Source organism: Rana temporaria, chromosome 5 (genome assembly GCF_905171775.1).
Source record: "Rana temporaria chromosome 5, aRanTem1.1, whole genome shotgun sequence".
NCBI classification, from domain to species: domain Eukaryota; kingdom Metazoa; phylum Chordata; class Amphibia; order Anura; family Ranidae; genus Rana; species Rana temporaria.
Genome location: NC_053493.1, coordinates 270,175,319 through 270,194,370, shown reverse-complemented (window position 1 = coordinate 270,194,370; position 19,052 = coordinate 270,175,319). Strand labels below are relative to the sequence as shown.

At 41.2% G+C, this 19,052-nt stretch overlaps 1 protein-coding gene across 2 annotated transcripts in view; it reads left to right on the top strand.

The window, feature by feature from the left end:
* ATP9B (ATPase phospholipid transporting 9B (putative)) overlaps window positions 1-19,052 on the top strand; it is a 448,810-nt gene that overhangs the window by 14,484 nt on the left and 415,274 nt on the right. For both annotated transcript variants that reach the window (XM_040353855.1, XM_040353854.1), the window contains exon 2: window positions 8,900-9,067. In XM_040353855.1, the coding sequence (XP_040209789.1) occupies window positions 8,900-9,067 (168 nt within the window). The remainder of the gene's footprint in view (window positions 1-8,899; window positions 9,068-19,052) is intronic.

Here is a 19,052-nt window from a genome sequence, read left to right as displayed (position 1 = left end):
TAACCGCACACTAACTGAAACAACGGCACGTATGTGCCGATGACGTTGGCACATGCAGATACAGGGGATGCCTCCTAAACCATGCAGGTTTTGGAGATATCCGGGGTAGCTACAGGTAAGCCTTATTATAGGCTTACCTGTAGTAAAAAGTGGTTGTGATGGGTTTACTTTAAGGATGTAACAAACACCAACCAAAAAGTTCACATGCCATCACATTGTACAAACAGGTAGACTTCAAACCCTGCATTTGTGTTTTTAGTCACACAAGCAGATATTCACAGGAAATTTGTACAGGGTTTCATAACATTGTATGTCAGGTAACATCTCTGCAAGCCTTTTATGATTGCAAGGCATAGGAGATAAGTAGCACTTCTATTTATAATGACCAGATTAGTCACAATCACCTCACAGATATGACCAACCCCTAGTATCTATAGACTGTGTGCAACAACCTAGTGTCTGAATAGCCTTGTAGAGATCAGTCATTTCTCTACTTTATATGTAAGGAGAGCATACAATATCATAGCAGGATCAACCACATTGTAATCTGAAAGATACTAAAGAAAATGGAGCCATACCTGGGGCCCTCAGCCATGGCTCCCATAGTTTATAAAATGTATTTGGTGTACCCCTATTTTGGTAAATGTTTTGCTCCTTCCTAACTAACCTATAGGTTATCCATTGGTTTTTAATGCTTTTCAATGCTGTTTTACATGTGCTTGTTTTAAAGGGTAACTCCACTTTTGTAGGGAAAGAGTAATATAGCGCATATAATTACGACATCATCATCATCATCATCCTAATCATTTTGTAATTGAATGTTATTAAAAATTACCTTTCCTTTTCAATCTTCAGCCTATGTAATTTTCTGAGAATACATTGCAATATGGCTACCTGGAGTTTTCTGCACACAGAATGTGTACTGACCACTCCCCAGAAACATCATTTCCTGCTTGTGTGATTGGCTCACCAATTTTTCCCAGAAGTCTGCCTAAGATGCAAGTTAGATTTCAGGCATCCCTTGCAACAAAAATTACATTTTATTTGAGAGATACTTTCAATAGGAACATGTCTAAAGGGATTCAGGCCCAGCTGATTTCCCCATTAGTGCCCAGTAGTGCCACACCTTATTTATTTATTTGTTAATTAAAATGCTTAACCAACGCAGTCTTACCTGAAGGCCATAAGAGTAAAAAAAAAACAGGGGTCTGTCCTTCCCACCGCATTAAAATTAGGTGACTCCAAAAGCTTGTGCAAAAAGTAAGGTTTTTAGTTTCTTTCGGAATTTCAGAAGGTCATTCTCAAGTCTCATGCCGCGTACACACGATCATTTTTCAGCATGAAAAAAAACTTTGTTTTTTAGCATGTTGAAAAAACAAAATTTTTCCAATTTCATCATTAAAACGACGTTGCCCACACACCATCGTTTTAAAAAAATGATCTAGCAAAGCGCGGTGACGTACAACGGCACTATAAAGGGGAAGTTCCATTCACCTTTGGGCTGCTTTAGCTGATTCCGTGTTAGTAAAAGACGATTCGCGCTTTTTTGTCTGTTACAGCGTGATGAATGTGCATACTCCATTATGAACGATAGTTTTATCAGAACGAGCGCTCCCGTCTCAGAACTTGCTTCTGAGCATGCACAGGTTTTTAACATCATTTTAGCCCACACACGATCATTTTTTACAACCCGAAAAACGACATTGTTTAAAACGATGTTAAAAAATGCAGCATGTTCGAATTTTTTTTTGTAGTTTTTCAGAACACGATAATTTAAAATGAAATTTTTAAAAAACGAAGTTTTTTTCATGCCGAAAAATTATTGTGTGTACGCGGCATTAGTTTCAGAGTAAAGGAGTTTTCCAAAATTCAGCTCCTTGTACTTCACACGTTCTCCCTCCACATTTTTTCTTTTTGAATTTTGAAATCTTCAATTTGGCCAGATTCGCCGATCTCAAGGATCGGGTCGGCGCATAACTGATGATAAATTTTTCCTTCAGATACTCTGGGCCACATCCATGCAATACCTTATAGACAAGACATCCAGTTTTGAACAGAACCCGTTCTTTTACGGGCAATCAGTGCAGGGCTCTAAGAGATGGAGTGATGTGGTCACGACGACCAACACCCATCAGCAACCGCGCTGCTGCATTCTGAATCAACTGGAGCTTGTAGATGGTACAAGCAGGCAAACCCAGGTACAGAGCATTGCAGTAGTCCAATCGACTGCCGATACTGGCATTGACCATGGCGATCTTATCAGACACCTAACAGTTAATTATGAAACCACTCCCATTATACCAATTTAGACCAGAGGCACAGAGAAACACACATAGATTTCTTCAGAATAACAAACGGTAGTAATCTGCAACAAAGTTTGTTATAATCCTTGCAATGTACATTGATCACCCAGAGGGGAATATTTTTTTTCTCAACAAAAGTGGAGTTACACTTTCAATGATCCAATTTTTTCTATGATTCATCAATACATTTTGTACTTTTATAATATACCATTTACTGTTTCCGGTCCTTCAAAGTCCCCCTCCTTGAGGAATCCTTTGTTCTTAATCTTCTATTGAAGGATTTCTAAGCCATGACCTTGCCTGCCAACATCCAAATTACAGTTGGGTTTCTTCAAACCTTTTATTGGATAGTCAACTTTCCAAAGTCTGCTCTCCAGCCCCCACACCATCACAAGTCTAATCTTGGACATGGCCAAAGCCAGAATCTTGCTTCCTCAGGGTCCCACATGAGGACCCATAAGTCAAAACGCCACCCCTCAATTTGTTTCTGCATGAAGGTTCTGGGCGTGATTGGTTCCTTCAAAGCAGTTCCCTTTTCCCAGTTTTACTCCAGACCAATCCAACATATTCATGACTTGGAACAAGTAAATCCAATCCTTGGATCGCCCAATGCATCTATCCAGCCAGACAAACATGTCTCTGACTTGGTGGATCTCCAATCCTGCCTGGAATTGGTAAAGTCATTCCTTTATATGCCTTGGAAGGTGGTGACAATGTCAGCTTTTCAGGCTGGGGTGGAGTTCACAGCTCTCTAACTGTCCAGAGGACCTGCTTCATAGTGGAGTAAAAACTCCCTATTAACATTCTGAAATTGGGAGCCATCAGATTATCTGTACAACATCCCATCTGCAAGGTCACCCAGTCAGGAGGCAGCTGGATAGTGCCACAGCAGGAGCTTACCTACACCATCGGGCAAAGCACCAGAAATCAATCTTCCCTAAGAGAAAGTAGTCTGTTACTCTCCTTGGTGAAAACTTACATTCCAGCTCTCTTGGGAGTACACAAAATCACTTCCATATATGTGCCCCACTGTGCCTACCTATCCAAACATAAATAATTACTATGTGTAAAATAAATAACTCTCAACTCATATGATAATACAATATTGCAATATTAAACAAAATAACATGCAATTATTGGTGCCTATATAAAGGCATCTGATGTGCAATTCATATATTTCTTTTATGACTTGAACCCATCAACAAATCACATTCCATGAGAAACTTCTTCATCCAATTACTCCATTTATAGGTTCTTTAAAGTCTAAAACGATGTGCCACCACAAATGTGCCCCCCCCCCCCATTGGGTATATTCTCACATCCAATGTGTGAAGATCTCCCGACTTCTATGTCCTTCTATAAGGCATTTCCTCATCAGTGGATAGCATCAGGGTCCATATGAATAAAAAAGCTCCAATAGTGCTTATAACATTAAACATTAACTTTATTAAAACAAAAATTAAGTACTCACATATTTCTGTTCCAACACACCAGGCTAAATCAGGCAATTGCATTTAATGGTTTCCCAAAAGTCGCACAACCATTGTTTTCCCGCGGACTGCTCTCTCCTTGTAAGGGTCCGGCTGCCTTCACTGTCCTCGCCCCTCACCATAAATTCAATTGCCTGATTTAGCCTGGTTAGCTGGGAGCAACAGTAATATGTGAGTACTCAATTTGTGTACATATTTAATTTTCCTTTACATTTTCCTTCAACTATTTAGTGCAAGGGCCTACCAGATTGCATACAAATTGAAAGTGTTTAGGTCAGGGGTTGACAAATTTGCTTGGAATCTAGGAGCCAGGTAAAAAAGTTAGGAGCCAGAAAACGCGCCCCGCCCCGACGAGCTTGCGCGCAGAAAGCGAACACATACGTGACCAGTGCCCCCATATGTAAACGGTGTTCAAACCACACACGTGAGGTATCGCCGCGATTGGTAGAGCGAGAGCAATAATTCTAGCCCTAGACCTCCTCTGTAACTCAAAACATGCAACCTGTAGATTTTTTTTAAACGTCGCCTATGAAAATTTTAAAGGGTAAAAGTTTGTCTGCATTCCACGAGCGGACGCAATTTTGAAGCGTGACATGTTGGGTATCAATTTACTCGGCGTAACATTATCTTTCATAATATTAAAAAAAAAAATGGAGATAACTTTACTATTGTCTTATTTTTTAATTAAAAAAAGTGTAATTTTTTCACCAAAAAAGTGCGCTTGTAAGACCGCTGCGCAAATACGGCATGACAGAAAGTATTGCAACGTTTGCCATTTTATTCTCTAGGGTGTTGGGATAAAAAATATATATAATGTTTGGGGGTTCTAATTAGAGGGAAGAAGATGGCAGTGAAAATAGTGAAAAATGACATTAGAATTGCTGTTTAACTTGTAATGCTTAACTTGTAATACCAACGGCCACCACCAGATGGCGCCAGCTCACATCTGGTGGTAATAACGTGTAATACCAACGGCTCACCACCAGATGGCCCCAGCTCAAAAAAAAAAAAAAAAAAAAAAAAAAAAAAATTTTTTTTTTTTTTTTTTTGCCCCCCCTTCCAAGCCAAGTCGCCAGGGCCCCATTTCTAGTCGCCATGGCGACCTGGCGCCCGGGATTTGTCGAGCCCTGGTTTAGGTTTCACCTCATATTATATGGTTTTAGTAAATCTAAAGGAAAATGGTAAAATCTATGGCCAGCCTAAATTCTGGACACCTAAACCCCAATGACCAATCTCTGTACCCTGAGATCTTTCAAAGTCTCTGTCAAAGGTGGGGAAGAACATATGTAGACATTCTAGCCTCCAGGTTTATCAATAAGCCAAACAAATTTGATGCCAAGACCAGGGCTCCTTTATCTTTGCATTAGATGCTCTAGTGATTCCGTGCCCTGTACACACGATCGGTTTGTCCGATGAAAACAGACCGATGGACTGTGTTCATCGGTCAAACCGATCGTGTGTGGGCGCCATTGGTTTGTTTTCCATCGGTGAGAAAAAATAGAACATGTTTTAGATTTTTCCTATGGATAAAAAATCGATAGAAAAAAAATGATCGTCTGTGTGGAAGTCCATCGGTCAAAAATCCACGCATGCAGAATCAAGTCAACGCATGCTCGGAATTATTAAACTTCATTTTTCTCAGCACGTCGTAGTGTTTTACGTCACCGCGTTTGGACACGGTCAGATTTTTGACCGATGGTGGGTAGGCAAGACTGATGAAAGTCAGCTTCATCGGATACCCGACGAAAAAATCCATCGGAGTAGATTCCATCAGATATCCGATCGTGTGTACAGGGCTTTAGTTGAAGATCCTCCCTCAAGTGCTGTGCAAGATCGAGAAACAGAAGGGTTCTGTCAAATCTCATTGTGCTAGATTGACCCAGAAGAACGTGATACACAGACATACTCAAACTTCTTGTGGATGAGCCTTGGTATCTTCCAAACAGACCAGATTTCTGGTCTAAAGCACCCTGTTCTATCCTGCTCGTCAGTCACTGGCATAAGGGCAAGGTTGTTGAAACCCAACTCCTAAAGGCTAGGGGTATTTATAACTCTGTCAATCACACCTTACGCAGAGCAAGAAAATCCAACTCCCACAGGATTTACCATCACATTTTAATGGTTTGAAGACAGATGTTGAATACTCCATCACTCATATTTTGGCATCTCTTTAGTCTGATCTTGACTAGCATATAGCCCTGAGTATCCTTAAGGAACAGGTTTCTTTCCAGAAACCTCTTTCCTCACTTTTCTTTAGGGAGTTGCTTGTATATTATACATCATGGGTCTTCAAACTATGGCCCTCCAGTTGTTTAGGAACTACAATTCCCTTCATGCCTAGTCATGTCTGTGAATGTCAGTGTGTTACAATGCCTCATGGGATGTGTAGTTCTACAACAGCTGGAGGGCCGTAGTTTGAGGATCCCTGTATACATCCTCAAATTCCACCTCCTATGTAACCTTGTTATCTGAAGATGGTGTTCTTTTGTTATTCAAGGACTCCATTTTGAACCCATTTGAAATTTTTCTTGGTAGACATCACATATAAGGTTGGCTTTCTGGTCACTATAACGTGTATTAGGAGTGTTTCTGAGTATGCAGCTAATTTTGCACGCTGACAAAGTGGTTTTGAGACATAATATTTTTTTTATACCTAAGGTGATCTTTTCTTTCCACCTTAGTGAGGACATTTTTCCTTCTTCCCTCTGTCCTGCTCCAACTATGACAAGGAATTTGCCTAACACTGCCTGGGTGTGATCAGGGCTGTCAGGGTCTAACCAGCAGCCACGGTCTTTGTCTGCAAGACTGACTCCCTCTTCTTCCTTGAAGTCCTTATAGAGGACATTTTACTTCCCAATCAACTATTGCCAGGTTGATCAGGCAGCTTATTTCCAGGGCTTGTGCCCTTAAGGAAACGGTTTCTCCCTTCCCCACCAGAGCCAATTTCACCAAGCTTTTGGCGTGTGCCTCTAGGGCTTATTAACATCAAGCATCTGTATCCCAGATTTGCAGGACCAGCAGATTGTCCTCTGTTCACACATTCTCTAAGTTCTACCAAGTGGAAAATTCAGGACTCAACTGATTGTAAGGTTCTGTCCCAAGGTGGTTCTATCTGTTATTCTAGTGTTTTCAGGTTCCTTAACCATTTTTTCTTGTTGGCAGATCTGTTTTGCTATGTTGTTGCCCATCCCTCAGGTTTAATGCTTGGGTATGTCCCATAGTGTATGAATACAAATTGTATGTCCTGTATTGTATGAGTAAACTAATAGGAGTTTTAACTTGCCTGTAAATTCTTTATTTTGGAGTACAGTATGGGATTTAGGCTCATCCTTTTGTGTCTTTTGATCACTGATTGCGTGCTAAAAAATGGAGGTCTCTCAGAGTGAACAGGGTTATATGAGTGTGCACTAGAGGCAGTGTGGTCCAGTGTGCAATCACAGCTGTTTATGAATACATGTCCTCTACTACAAGATAATGAATTTACAGGTTGGTCAAAATACCTATTTTAGGCCCTGTGTCTATTTCAAAGTGATGATTTGTATTCCTGTTAGGGGTGCAGAATTTAATCAATGCATCACGATTCGTGGTTCCCTGATGCGGCATCGATGCATGCAACCCGAAGAGCGATCCGAGGGTGTCTGTTAAAATACCTGTTTTGTAATAAATGCAGTTATAATCCATTAAGTGGCCACCGCTGTATGTGCTTTTTAAAATATATGCAGCTTCATACCTGCATTTCTGTCTGTGTATAACTGTTTATGCCGCTCATGTGACTGTCCGGCCCGCCTCTCACGTCTCTCCTGACGTCAGCCCCACCTGCCTATCTTCTGTTCTGATAGCTACAGTCGGTGGGCGGCTGAGAACTCCCACTGACGTCAGGAGAGACATGAGAGGCGGACCGGACAGTCACATGAGCGGCATATACAGTTATACACAGACTAAGAAATGCAGGTGTGAAGCTGTGGCCACTTAATGGATTATAACTGCATTTATTACAAAAACAGGTATTTTAACAGCAGTATGCTTACATCTCCTACACGTGCTATGTGCTGACATTTCCCCGGCTTCCAGTTTGCACATTCCACTGTGTTAACTCCTAGTGTGCCGGAAGGTGCAAACTTGGGAGCCCAGAGAAATGTCATCACAGAGACAGTACAGGGTACTTCACAGGGCTGTTTGTCAGTTGTGGATTCTAATCCCTCCTGACCTCCCAGCAGCCGTGTGCGTGAATTCCTGTACCCTGTAGTGCACCGGATTAGTGCACCATTTAAAGTGGAGTTCCACCCGTTTTTTAGTTAATTAAAAGTCAGCAGCTACAAAAAGTTGACTTTTATTAAACCAACACTCACCTGTCCTACGGTCCATCGATGTGGCCGCACGGAGCCCCGCTCCTTTCCCCCTCCTCTCCTCGGCGCCGTCATATGTACTGTGGGCACTTGGCCGTGATAGCTTACAGCTTCATGGCCGGGCGCACACTACCCTCTGCTGGGAGGGGCCGCCTAGGGTGAGAGGAGGAGTCACTTAGGCGGCCGGGACAGGAAGTCCCACTAAAAAGAGGTAACCCCCCCCAAAAAAAGACCAACATGGCTTGTCAGGGAGCGAGGAGCGCTAAAAGCGGAAGTTCCACTTTTGGGTGGAACTCCACTTTAAGTGGGTGAGGTTATTTTTAATTCAAAGCAGAGTTCCAGTAAATTTTTTGTTTATTAAAAGTCAGCAGCTACAAAAAAAGTGTATCTTCTGACTCTTAATTAAAAGACATTCGCCTGTCCCACAATCCAGCGACGTGGCCACCCATACCCTCCATTCTGTCCACGGCGCTGGCAATACTACTGTGGCCATCCAGCTGTGACAGCTTGCAGCCTCACATCCGGGTGCGCATGTCTCACTGCGCTGTCCTGCATAGCCTGGCAATCTTCTGGGACCTGTGATGTTTTCCAGAAGATTGCAGGGAGGAAGGGCTGCCTAGGCAGCCCAAGTGGAAGTGGGAGCTCGTCAGTAATCTTGATGCATCGTGGAATCAAATCGAATCATTGACCAGATAATCAAATCGAATCGTGAGACCAGTGAAGTTGCGCACCCCTAATTTTTGTTATTCATGATTTTTAGGTACCAAGATGAAGCCTCTCCTTTGGATGAAATGCCACTCATGATGTCAGAAGAAGGCTTTGAGAACGACGAAAGCGATTATCATACTTTACCAAGAGCCAGAATAACTCGCCGAAAAAGAGGATTAGAATGGTTTGTTTGTGGAGGATGGAAATTTATGTGTACAAGGTTTGTATCTGTTATAAATTTTAGCAGTAACATTTTAGCTTAACCAATTTTTGGACACTTGAGTGTTATTTCGGTGTTTATTCTGTAGGGTTTTTAATGCAAGGTTCACCAGAGGTGAAAAGTAATGTGACCAGAACTGCTATATTGGAGAAAATGTTATAAATAACTCCAACCATCTAACTAACCTGTGCTGAACAATCCCCCATGCAGGTGCTTTCTTACCTTCTTAACTGTGGCAGTCTGCTTTGTTGTCTACAACCCAACTGTTAAAAATCTAGTGCTGAGATTCCGGAAAAGAATGTACCTGTATTGCAGAAGCAATGTTACTTTCAAGTTTGTGGAAGGTTCAGGCTCAAGTGCAGGGTGCCATCCACTAGATTTGTACCTGCTAAAATGTAGACTACCTGAGAGGCAGAGGTGAGTAAGCACCTGCTGGGTGATGGCTCAGCATAGAGTCATTTGTGGGACTAAGGGAGGGATGCTGTGTTTTTTTTTTTTTTTTTCCAATTCATGAACTTGTCTTTTAACTTGTCTAGATAATTTAATTGGATGCATGAAATTGTTTTTCGCCACATTGACCTTCTTTATTAATGCAGCGCAGTAAACAGTTCTTTTGTAAAAGTGCAGTAACTTACAGAGGAAGGAAATCAACTATGATTAGTTTTAGAGTTGTGAGAACATTTAAATGAATGATGAATGGCAGTCTATTGAATTTTTGTAATTTTACGTAGAACTTTTTTAAATGTATTCTTTCCAGTCAACAGCAAAGGAGCGCCTATTTAAACCTGTGCAACATTTGAATATCATTCAAAAAAAATATACATCCATCATAAATAAAGTATAGTCCATAAAACATCTATAAGTCCATGACTAATCATACAAGATGCAAATGAAAATCTTCTTTCTTCTTTCCACCATTGTGCTGATAAAGTGAAAATCAAAAACACCCGGTGATTAATCCGATAGGAGAGTAGCTCACTGTCACAACTGACCCCCCAAGAATAGTAGCTCACTGTCACAACTGACCCCCCCAAGAATAAAGGAAGGTCTGAAAGCACTTTTTTATAATTCACTCCAGACTGCTGTTCTTATATGTGAATCCAGATCACAGATGGATACACCAAAATGGAATAAAAAAATAAAGGTTACACTCACATGTCAAGTCATGTTACACAGCATGTCATAAATCCTACAAAACGGTATGGACTCACGCTCCAGCGCCACAAATAAGGCACTCACATACCTCAAAAGCATCCATACATGATGATGAAACTAGGAACCCGCCGTACACATATGAATTTCATCTTAAAAGACAAGTATGGTTCTTTTTTTGTATATTCATACTAACCTAGGTGGATGGAGCATCAGACTGCATCTGTCCCTCGCCGCCTCAGAACTGAGCCACCAAACATTGCCGATGGCTAAATTCTCTCACCTCCCCGAGCTGTGAGCTCACTGGAGCGCTGAGCTGTGGAGGGGTGGGGAGCGGCCATCCTAGTTGCTCGCTGAGAGGCTGAGACGCCTATTAGTCCAGGCAGCTGGAGGATCCAGGCTTCCGAAGTTGGGATAATGTGCTGCCTGGACTGATTCCAGTAACGTCAGTGGAGTGCAGACTTCAGGTTGCTCTCTGCTGAAAATGGGTCACAAGAGTGCAAAACAAATTGGATCAAGATCAAGCTGGACTTCTCCTTTTTAAGGACTTCCTCAGTCCCTGACAAATTCATTCAGATGAAACTTGTATGTGTAGGGCAGACTAGGCCGAGCTGATAGACTGTCTCACTGGCCAGTAAGAATTGTGTCAAAGGGGCAAGGAGTAAGTTGCCACCCCCCTATATTCTGTTCACAGGTAGAGAAAGTCAGAAAAAGAGAAGCTACTAATATGTACTTTATGTATACTGTACAGTGCTGTGAAAAAGTAGTTGCCCCCTTCCTGATTTATTTTTTTGCATATTTCTCACACTTGATGAGATCATCAAACACATTTTAATATTACACAAAGGTAACCAGAGTAAATCCAAGATGCCGTTTTTAAATGATTATTTATATTATTAAAGGAAAAAAGCTGTTCAAACCTGACTGGCCCTATGTGAACAAGTAATTGCACCCTCCCATGATGAATCGTGAATGAACTGTGATTAACCACAGTTTTTTTGGAGGCCGAGTTAAGTTTCACTTGCCACACACAGGTCTGATTACTGCCAGACCTGTTGAATCAAGAAATCAAATAAATAGAAGCTGTCTGACAAAGTGAAGCACACCAACAGATCACAAAAACCCACATCATGCCTCAATCTAAAAAAAATCAAGAACAGATTGAAAACAAAGTAATGTACATGTATTGGTCTAGGAAGGGTTTCAAAGCAATTTCTAAGGCTTTGGAACTCCAGTGAACCAGGGGAAGAGCCATTATCCACCAATGGAGATAACTTGAAACAGTGGTGAACCTTCCCAGGAGTGGCCAGACTACAAAAATTACTCCAAGAGCATGACGAGGACGACTCATCCAGGACGTCATAAAACAACCCAGAACAACATCTAAAGAAATGCAGGCCTCACTTGCCTCAGGTAAGATCAGTGTTCATGATTCAACAATAAGAAAGAAACTGGGCAAACATGGCCTCCATGGGAGAGTTCCAAGGCCAAAGTCACTGCTGACTAAAAATAACAGAAAGACTCCTCTCACAAATACCAAAAAACATCTTGATTATCCCCAAGACTTTTAGGCAAATATTCTGTGGACTGATGAGACAAAAATTAAACTTTTTGAAAGGTGTGCGTCCCGTTACGTCTGGCATAAAACGAATACATCATTTCATAACAAGAACATCATACCAACAGTCAGACATTGTAGTGGTAGCGTTTTGGTCTGGGGCTGCTTTGCAGGTTCAGGACCTGGACGACTTACCATAATTGATGGAACCATGAATTCTGAGCTCTACCAGAAAATCCAAAAGGAGAATGTCCGGCCATCATTTTGTAACCTCAAGCTCAAGTGCACTTGGGTTATGCAGCAGTACAATGATCCGAAACACAACAGCAAGTTCACCTCCAAATGGTTCAAACAAAGCAAAATTTAGGTTTTAGAGTGGTCTAGTCAAAACCCGGACTTAAATCCAATTTGAGATGCTGTATCATGTTTTTTCACAGACCATTCATGCTGGAAAATCCTCCAATGTGGCTGAATTAAAACAACTCTGCAAAGAGTGGGCCAAAATTGCTCCACACCAATGTGAAAGACTCATTGCCAGTTATCGCAAACGCTTGATTGCAGCTGTTGCTGCTGAGGGTGGCACAATCAGTTATTAGGTTGAGGGGGCACTTTTTCACATAAAGCCAGGTATTTTATTAAGTGTAACAAATATGCAAAAAAAAAAGGGGGCAAATACTTTTTCTCAGCATTGTATATCAACATATAAAATTAAAAATGCGTATACTATGTTGAAAGCCTGTAGATAAGAGAGAGCTGAAGATAAACAGGTACATCTTATGTAGGGGGATTTTTTTCATCTTTGTGTATCGTCTGAGGCTTGTTACTTACTACCACACTTTACTCATCCAAAAAAAAAGTTCTGTAAGTTAACCACTTGACCACCAGGCACGTAAACCCACTTAATAACCAGACCAATTTTCAGCTTTCGGTGCTCTCACAATTTGAATGACAATTACTTAGTCATACAACATTGTACCCAAATGACATTTTCGTCCTTTTTTTCACACAAATAGAGCTTTCTTTTGGTAGTATTTAATCACCGTTGTTTTTTCTTTATTGTTTGCGCTATAAGAGAAAAAAAAATGAAAATTCTGTAAAAAAAAATGAATTTTTCTTTGTTTCCGTTATAAAATTTAGCAAATTTAGTATTTTTTCTTCATTCTTTTGCATAATGTGAAAGATGAAGTTACGCCGAGTAAATAGATACCCAACATGTCACCCTTCAAAATTGCACACGCTTGTGGAATGGCGCCAAACTTTGCTACTTAAAAATCCCCATAGGTGACGTTGCAGGGTATTGCGGGGTATTGCAGAGTATTGCGGGGTATTGCAGAGTAGTGTGGGGTATTGCAGAGTATTGTACAGGGTATTGTGTATTGCACAGTATGGGCAGGGATAGCTGAGCATGTAGGGATGGATGGATGGCTGGATCTGTGACTGCATTTGTCACAGATCCAGCCCACAGCACTTGTGCTGCATCCGCTCTCTCCCCTCTCCTCTCACACTGTACCGTTCGGTACAGAGAGAGGTACAGAGAGGGGAGGGAGGAACCGGCGTCATGTGTTTGTTTACAAGTGATCGCTCCGTCATTGGACAGAGCGATCACGTGGTAAACCGCCGCCATCAGCGGCGATTTACCGTGATGCGCCGGGTCCTCCGGACCCGGCGGTCACGGACATTCCCGTGTGCGCGCCCCATGGGGCTCGCGGGAGCGCGATTCTGGGAGGACGTCCATGGACGTCCTCCCAAAGTTAAGGAACCGCCTTGTAGACGTCTTTCGTCTATAGGGCGGTGATTAAGTGGTTAAAGCAGAAATAAAGCCTGCAATACTTGCCTTTCTGTCCCACGTGGCAATTTGTACCCTGCTTCTTCCTGGGTGTTGGGCTGTGGCCGTTTTCCTTAGCCCGGCGTGGGATGATGTTCTTTATATGCATGCATAGGGATTCAGTCATTCCCACACATAGGATCAGTGTGCACATTCTCTGAGAGTCTACAAGCAGGCAGGTAGCTTTTTTTTTTTTTTATTGCAGAAGAGACATTGCCTGCCTGCTCGCAGTCTTTAAAATTAACTATTTCTTAAGACTGCTTTAAGAAATATTTGTAGTATATGCAACTACCTACAAAATTTGTAAAATACACTTCCTTCTAATTGGTGTTCTATAAAATCCTTGCTTTGTGCCAATATAAAAGAATCTTTAAGTTTCAATTCTACATAAAGGAAACTATTATGGTATGGCATGGTATTACATGATTGAAGAATAATTGTAGGTGACATTATTGTTTGTTTCCTTTTTTTCTTAAACATGTAATATCCTTTACTCAAAATTCCCCAACTTCCCACTTGTCCTGATATTTTCTCCTGCATTGAAATTGCTTTTTTTGTTACATTGAAATTCCATTCAAGTCTGTGAAATTATAATGCACACAAATCAATACAGAGGACTACTTTGGTTGGATTGATTTCTTTCTCATGAGATTTACATTCCACTTGTTATCAAAAACACATTGTCCCAATGAAAATGGTTCCATTGAATGGCATTTCCATATGAAGTGAAAGGGATATCAAATGCTCAGATTAATCTCGGCACTGAGATGCCCTGTACACTTTCAATTAATCTGCAACACATTTGTTATGCAGAAGCATGGGAAAATGCTGATCTTTTAAGAATGACATGACTACGCTGTTGCTTTTGGCTTGATTACTATTGCTACCTGTAGAGTATAATAATTACAGTACTGTTGCACTGTAGAAAGAAAGTTGCCGCTGCTGAAAACTTAATAAGAAATATGTGATTGTTACTTCTAAAGCAAAGCATTGTGTATATTCTACAATGATGAGAACTCTACAAAATTGTGCAGAAGTGCTTAGTATTTGCTGTGTTTTCTGCTCGATATTCTTATTCAGTGCTGTCAATAGGGTAGATGGGGAAAATATTTACTAAAAAAAATCTGTAAAAATATATTTTTTCATCATATATTTTGACGATATGCCTTTTAAGCATATCTCTAAAACATTCATTATTGCTAATCTAAAGCAGCTTGAATAGATCCCTGTACTGAAACAAAACAAACACTTAAGCCTTTACTATTTACCTTCTTTTTTTTTTTTTTTTTTTTGTACATGAGTAATTTAAAATAATAAATGTTAAAAGCCATGTTTACATGAAGGAGGCATAAACCACCATGCTCCCATAGGAAAGTCTTTGAGGCACAGAAACTTTATATCTTGTACAGTACAAGATACAGGACTTGTATTCATAGACTATGGGTTTTATGCAGGCTACATTTGGGTGATTGGACACTGGCAAAAAAATTGTTAGGGTTCACCTAGTGCACACTGATAGACCACCCCCTTACAGACACACTTGGTAAGGATTTTTTTTTGTGTTTTTAACCACTTCCAGACCCCCCACTGTATATATACGTCCTCTTTTTAAACATGGATATCTCAGTAACGGCAGCAGCTGCTGCCACAACTGAGATATCCATGTTTTCAGCGGGCGGCCGTGTAAACGATAACGGCGGTCTCCGCGGCGGATTCGCCGCGAGATCGCCGTTATCGGTGGCGGGAGAGGGGCCTCCCGCCGCTTTTCCGCGCCCTCCGCCGCTTACCGGAGCCGTCAGTAGCGGGGGAGGAGATCCAATGCTGCCGCCTGGAGAGTGAGGACTTGAGTGAGGGGAAGATGGCCCCCACCCGTCCTCATAGCTCTGCTGGGCGGAAGTGACGTCAAAACGTCAGTCCCGCCCAGCCTCTTAAAGAGACAATTTTTTTTCTGTCATTTTTTTAAATGACAAATTTTCCTTTTTTTTTTTTTTTTTTTTTTTTGCATTTAAGCCTAAATATGAGATCTTTTTGACCCCAGATCTCATATTTAAGAGGACCTGTCATGCTTTTTTCTATTACAAGGGATGTTTACATTCCTTGTAATAGGAATAAAAGTGATCATTTTTTTTTTATATTTTAGTGTAAAAAATAATAAAATCAATAAAATTAAATAAGAAAACAAAAAAAAAAATTTTTTAAAGCGCCCCGTCCTGACGAGCTCGCGCGCAGAAGCGAACGCATACGCGAGTAGCGCCCGCATATGAAAACGGTGTTCAAATCACACAAGTGAGGTATCGCCGCGATCGTTAGAGCGAGAGCAATAATTATAGCCCTAGAGCTACTCTGTAGCTCAAAAAATGCAACTTATAGAATTTTTTAAACGTCGCCTATCTAGATTTTTAAGGGTAAAAGTTTGACGCCATGCCACGAGCGGGCGCAATTTTAAAGCGTGACATGTTGGGTATCATTTTACTCGGCGTAACATTATCTTTCACAATATATAAAAAAATTGGGCCAAATTTATTGTTGTCTTATTTTTTAATTCAAAAAAGTGATTTTTTTCCAAAAAAAGTGCGCTTGTAAGACTGCTGCGCAAATACGGTGTGACAAAAAGTATTGCGATGACCGCCATTTTATTCTCTAGGGTGTTAGAAAAAAAAAATATATAATGTTTGGGGGTTTTAAGTAATTTTCTAGCAGAAAAAACTCTTTTAGTCTTGCAAACACCAAATCTGAAAAACACCTAGTTAAGGTGTTTTTTATTTATACCTACAGGGAAGCCTATAATAAGACTTACCTGTAGGTACAGTAAATATCTCTTCAACGTATACAGTTTAAAAGATATTTACCTAAGCAGTGCGCTCTCAGTAGAAGACGCGACATCCATTGAGTGAGCCTAACCAGGGCTGGGAGTGACATTATCCCGGCTTGGCCAATCAGATGGCCGCAGCTCACAAACCCGGAAGGAAGACTGGGTGAAGATGGAAGCCCTGTCAGTAGGATTAATTTTCAGGTAAGTGTTTCATAATGTGCTAGTATGCGATGAATAAAGACCTCCTATTCCACCCTGCTTCTCATTCGCTAGCTTTAACTGCATGGCTGTTGAAATCCAAGTCCTAAATGATGGGGGTGTTTCTGACTCTATTCTCCCACCTTACTTGGAGCAGATAAGTCCAACTCTCGCAAGTTTTACCATCGCACATGGAAAGCTTTCCTCACATGGTGCAAAGGCAGACAGCTTAAATCTAGGGAATAATCTTTTACTATTTTTTCCTTTCTTCAGTCTGAAAGAGCATCTGGCCTTGAGTACCCTTAAGGAACAGATTCTTTGTTATCCATTCTCTTTCAGAAACTTCTTGCCTTGCATTCCCAAATTAAGACTTTTCCTCATATAAATATCCAAATTTGACCTCCTGTGTTACCTTGGGACCACAACCATGTTCTCTCCATCCTTTAGAGACTTACCTTTTTACTAATTCGAGACATTAGGTTTAAAGAACTCCCATGTAAGATTGCTTTCCTTGTCTTCACTACTTCTTTTATGTGTGTTTCTGAGTTAGCAGCTCTTTTTCTTGTAAAGAGCTTTTTCTTGTTTTGCACAAGGACAAGTTGTCTTGAGACCAAAGCCTTCCTTTTTAGCTAAGGTTGGCTATTCGTTCCACCTCAGTGAAGACATTGTTGTCCCTTTTTTTCTGTTCTACTCCAAAACATGATGTGGATATCTCCCTACACTGCTTGGATATAGTCGGGGTTATCAAGATCTACTTTACATTCACGTTTTTTGTTCGCAAGACTGGGTCCCTCCTTCTTCTGCCTTGAAGTCTTTGTAGAGGACATCCTACTCTCTGATCCACAATTACCAGATGGATCGGACAACTTATTTTCAGGAACTGTACCCTTGGGAAAAGGGTTCGTTCCCCATAAGGGCTCATTCCATCAGGGCTTTTGAGTTGTGCTCTGTTCCCACATTCTCCAAGTTTTAATAGTTGAATATTTAGGCCTCGGCTAAAGCGAGCCGAGGCCTAAACATATTAATTTGGTACATCCCATGAAGTATGATTACATGTACTGTACAATTAAGAGAATTGGAATTTTGACTTGCCTGTAAATTCCTTATCATGGAGTACAGTACAAGATACAGCCCCCTTCCCTCTATGTCTTGATCATTCTTTTTTGCTTGCTATAGCTGGAGATGCATGTAGTGGATGGATGGGGTTATATGTAGGGGTATACCAGATCTACCTGGAGTTAGCCTGCGCAAAAACCATGGTCTATGAATACAAGTCTTGTGTCCTGTTCTGTGCTCCAAGATCAGAAATTTGCAGGCAAATACAATGCCTGTTTTTGTTTAGCAGTGTCCAGAGCATTGGGCGCATAAAATCTGGATAGAGTTTTATGTTGCCTTTCTGTATGACTTGTGAGAGAATTCGGGGGCTTGTGACTCCAAAATGTTGCTTTAACCTCCTATTTGATCCATTCAGACCACATGTGTGATGTCCTACCTCAGCACTCTGAGGCTTAAGTTGTAGTTCATTAAGCATATACATAGATCTCTAAGAGGAAATTAAGTGACTTTACTTAAAGTTCGCATAATAAATGCACATATTTTTGCAGGTAAAAAGTTACATTTTATAGTGATTTTCTACTGAAGCCTGTAAAGTATTGTACCCATGATCTGCTGACTGTGGGTACAAAACATTACAGGCCTTTATAAAAAAATGATGCTCCCTCCAGCTTTCTGCCCATACCTCTGTAGGGCTTTCAGTTTGAAAGCTGGGGGGAGTGTGAATGGACCACACGTTCGCTGCTCAGTATGCCGCTTGCAGTCTATTGAAATTACAAGTCTGTCTGCTGCTGTGGAAGACAGAACTTGTACTTCATTCATTCACAGATCACTGTGAGTGAATGACGCAGCTGTGCAGGCAAAGCCAAAGTACCCCCACTCACTTTCAAGAGTAAGGCTCGATTCACATCTATGCATGTTGCTTTTGATAAATTCTGCTGTTTTCACTGCGTTTTTTATCTACATTCACTGTTTATAGCCGGTTGCTATGAAGTGGGTCAGGAAGCCGTTTGCCGCTTCCTCAACAACCAATGAATCATCAGATGTCAGCGGGCTTCCCTACTGACAGCTGAATATAAACGGAAATATTTTCAGGCAATAAAATTCTCGAAAAAAAGGTGTGAAAGAGATGGATTTGGAAGAGACATTCCCATGCCAAAATGTAAAAATTTATGGTGTGGAGTCCCTCCCATAATTCATACCAAACCCTTATCCGAGCATGCAGCCCGGCAAGTCAACAAAGGGAGGGGATAAGTGAGTGCCCCCCTCTTGAACCATACCAGGCCGCATGCCCTCAAAATGGGGGAGTGCTTTGAGGCGGGGGCTCTGCCCCCCCCACCCAAAAGCACCTTGTCTCCATGTTGATGACGAAAAGGGCCTCTTCCCC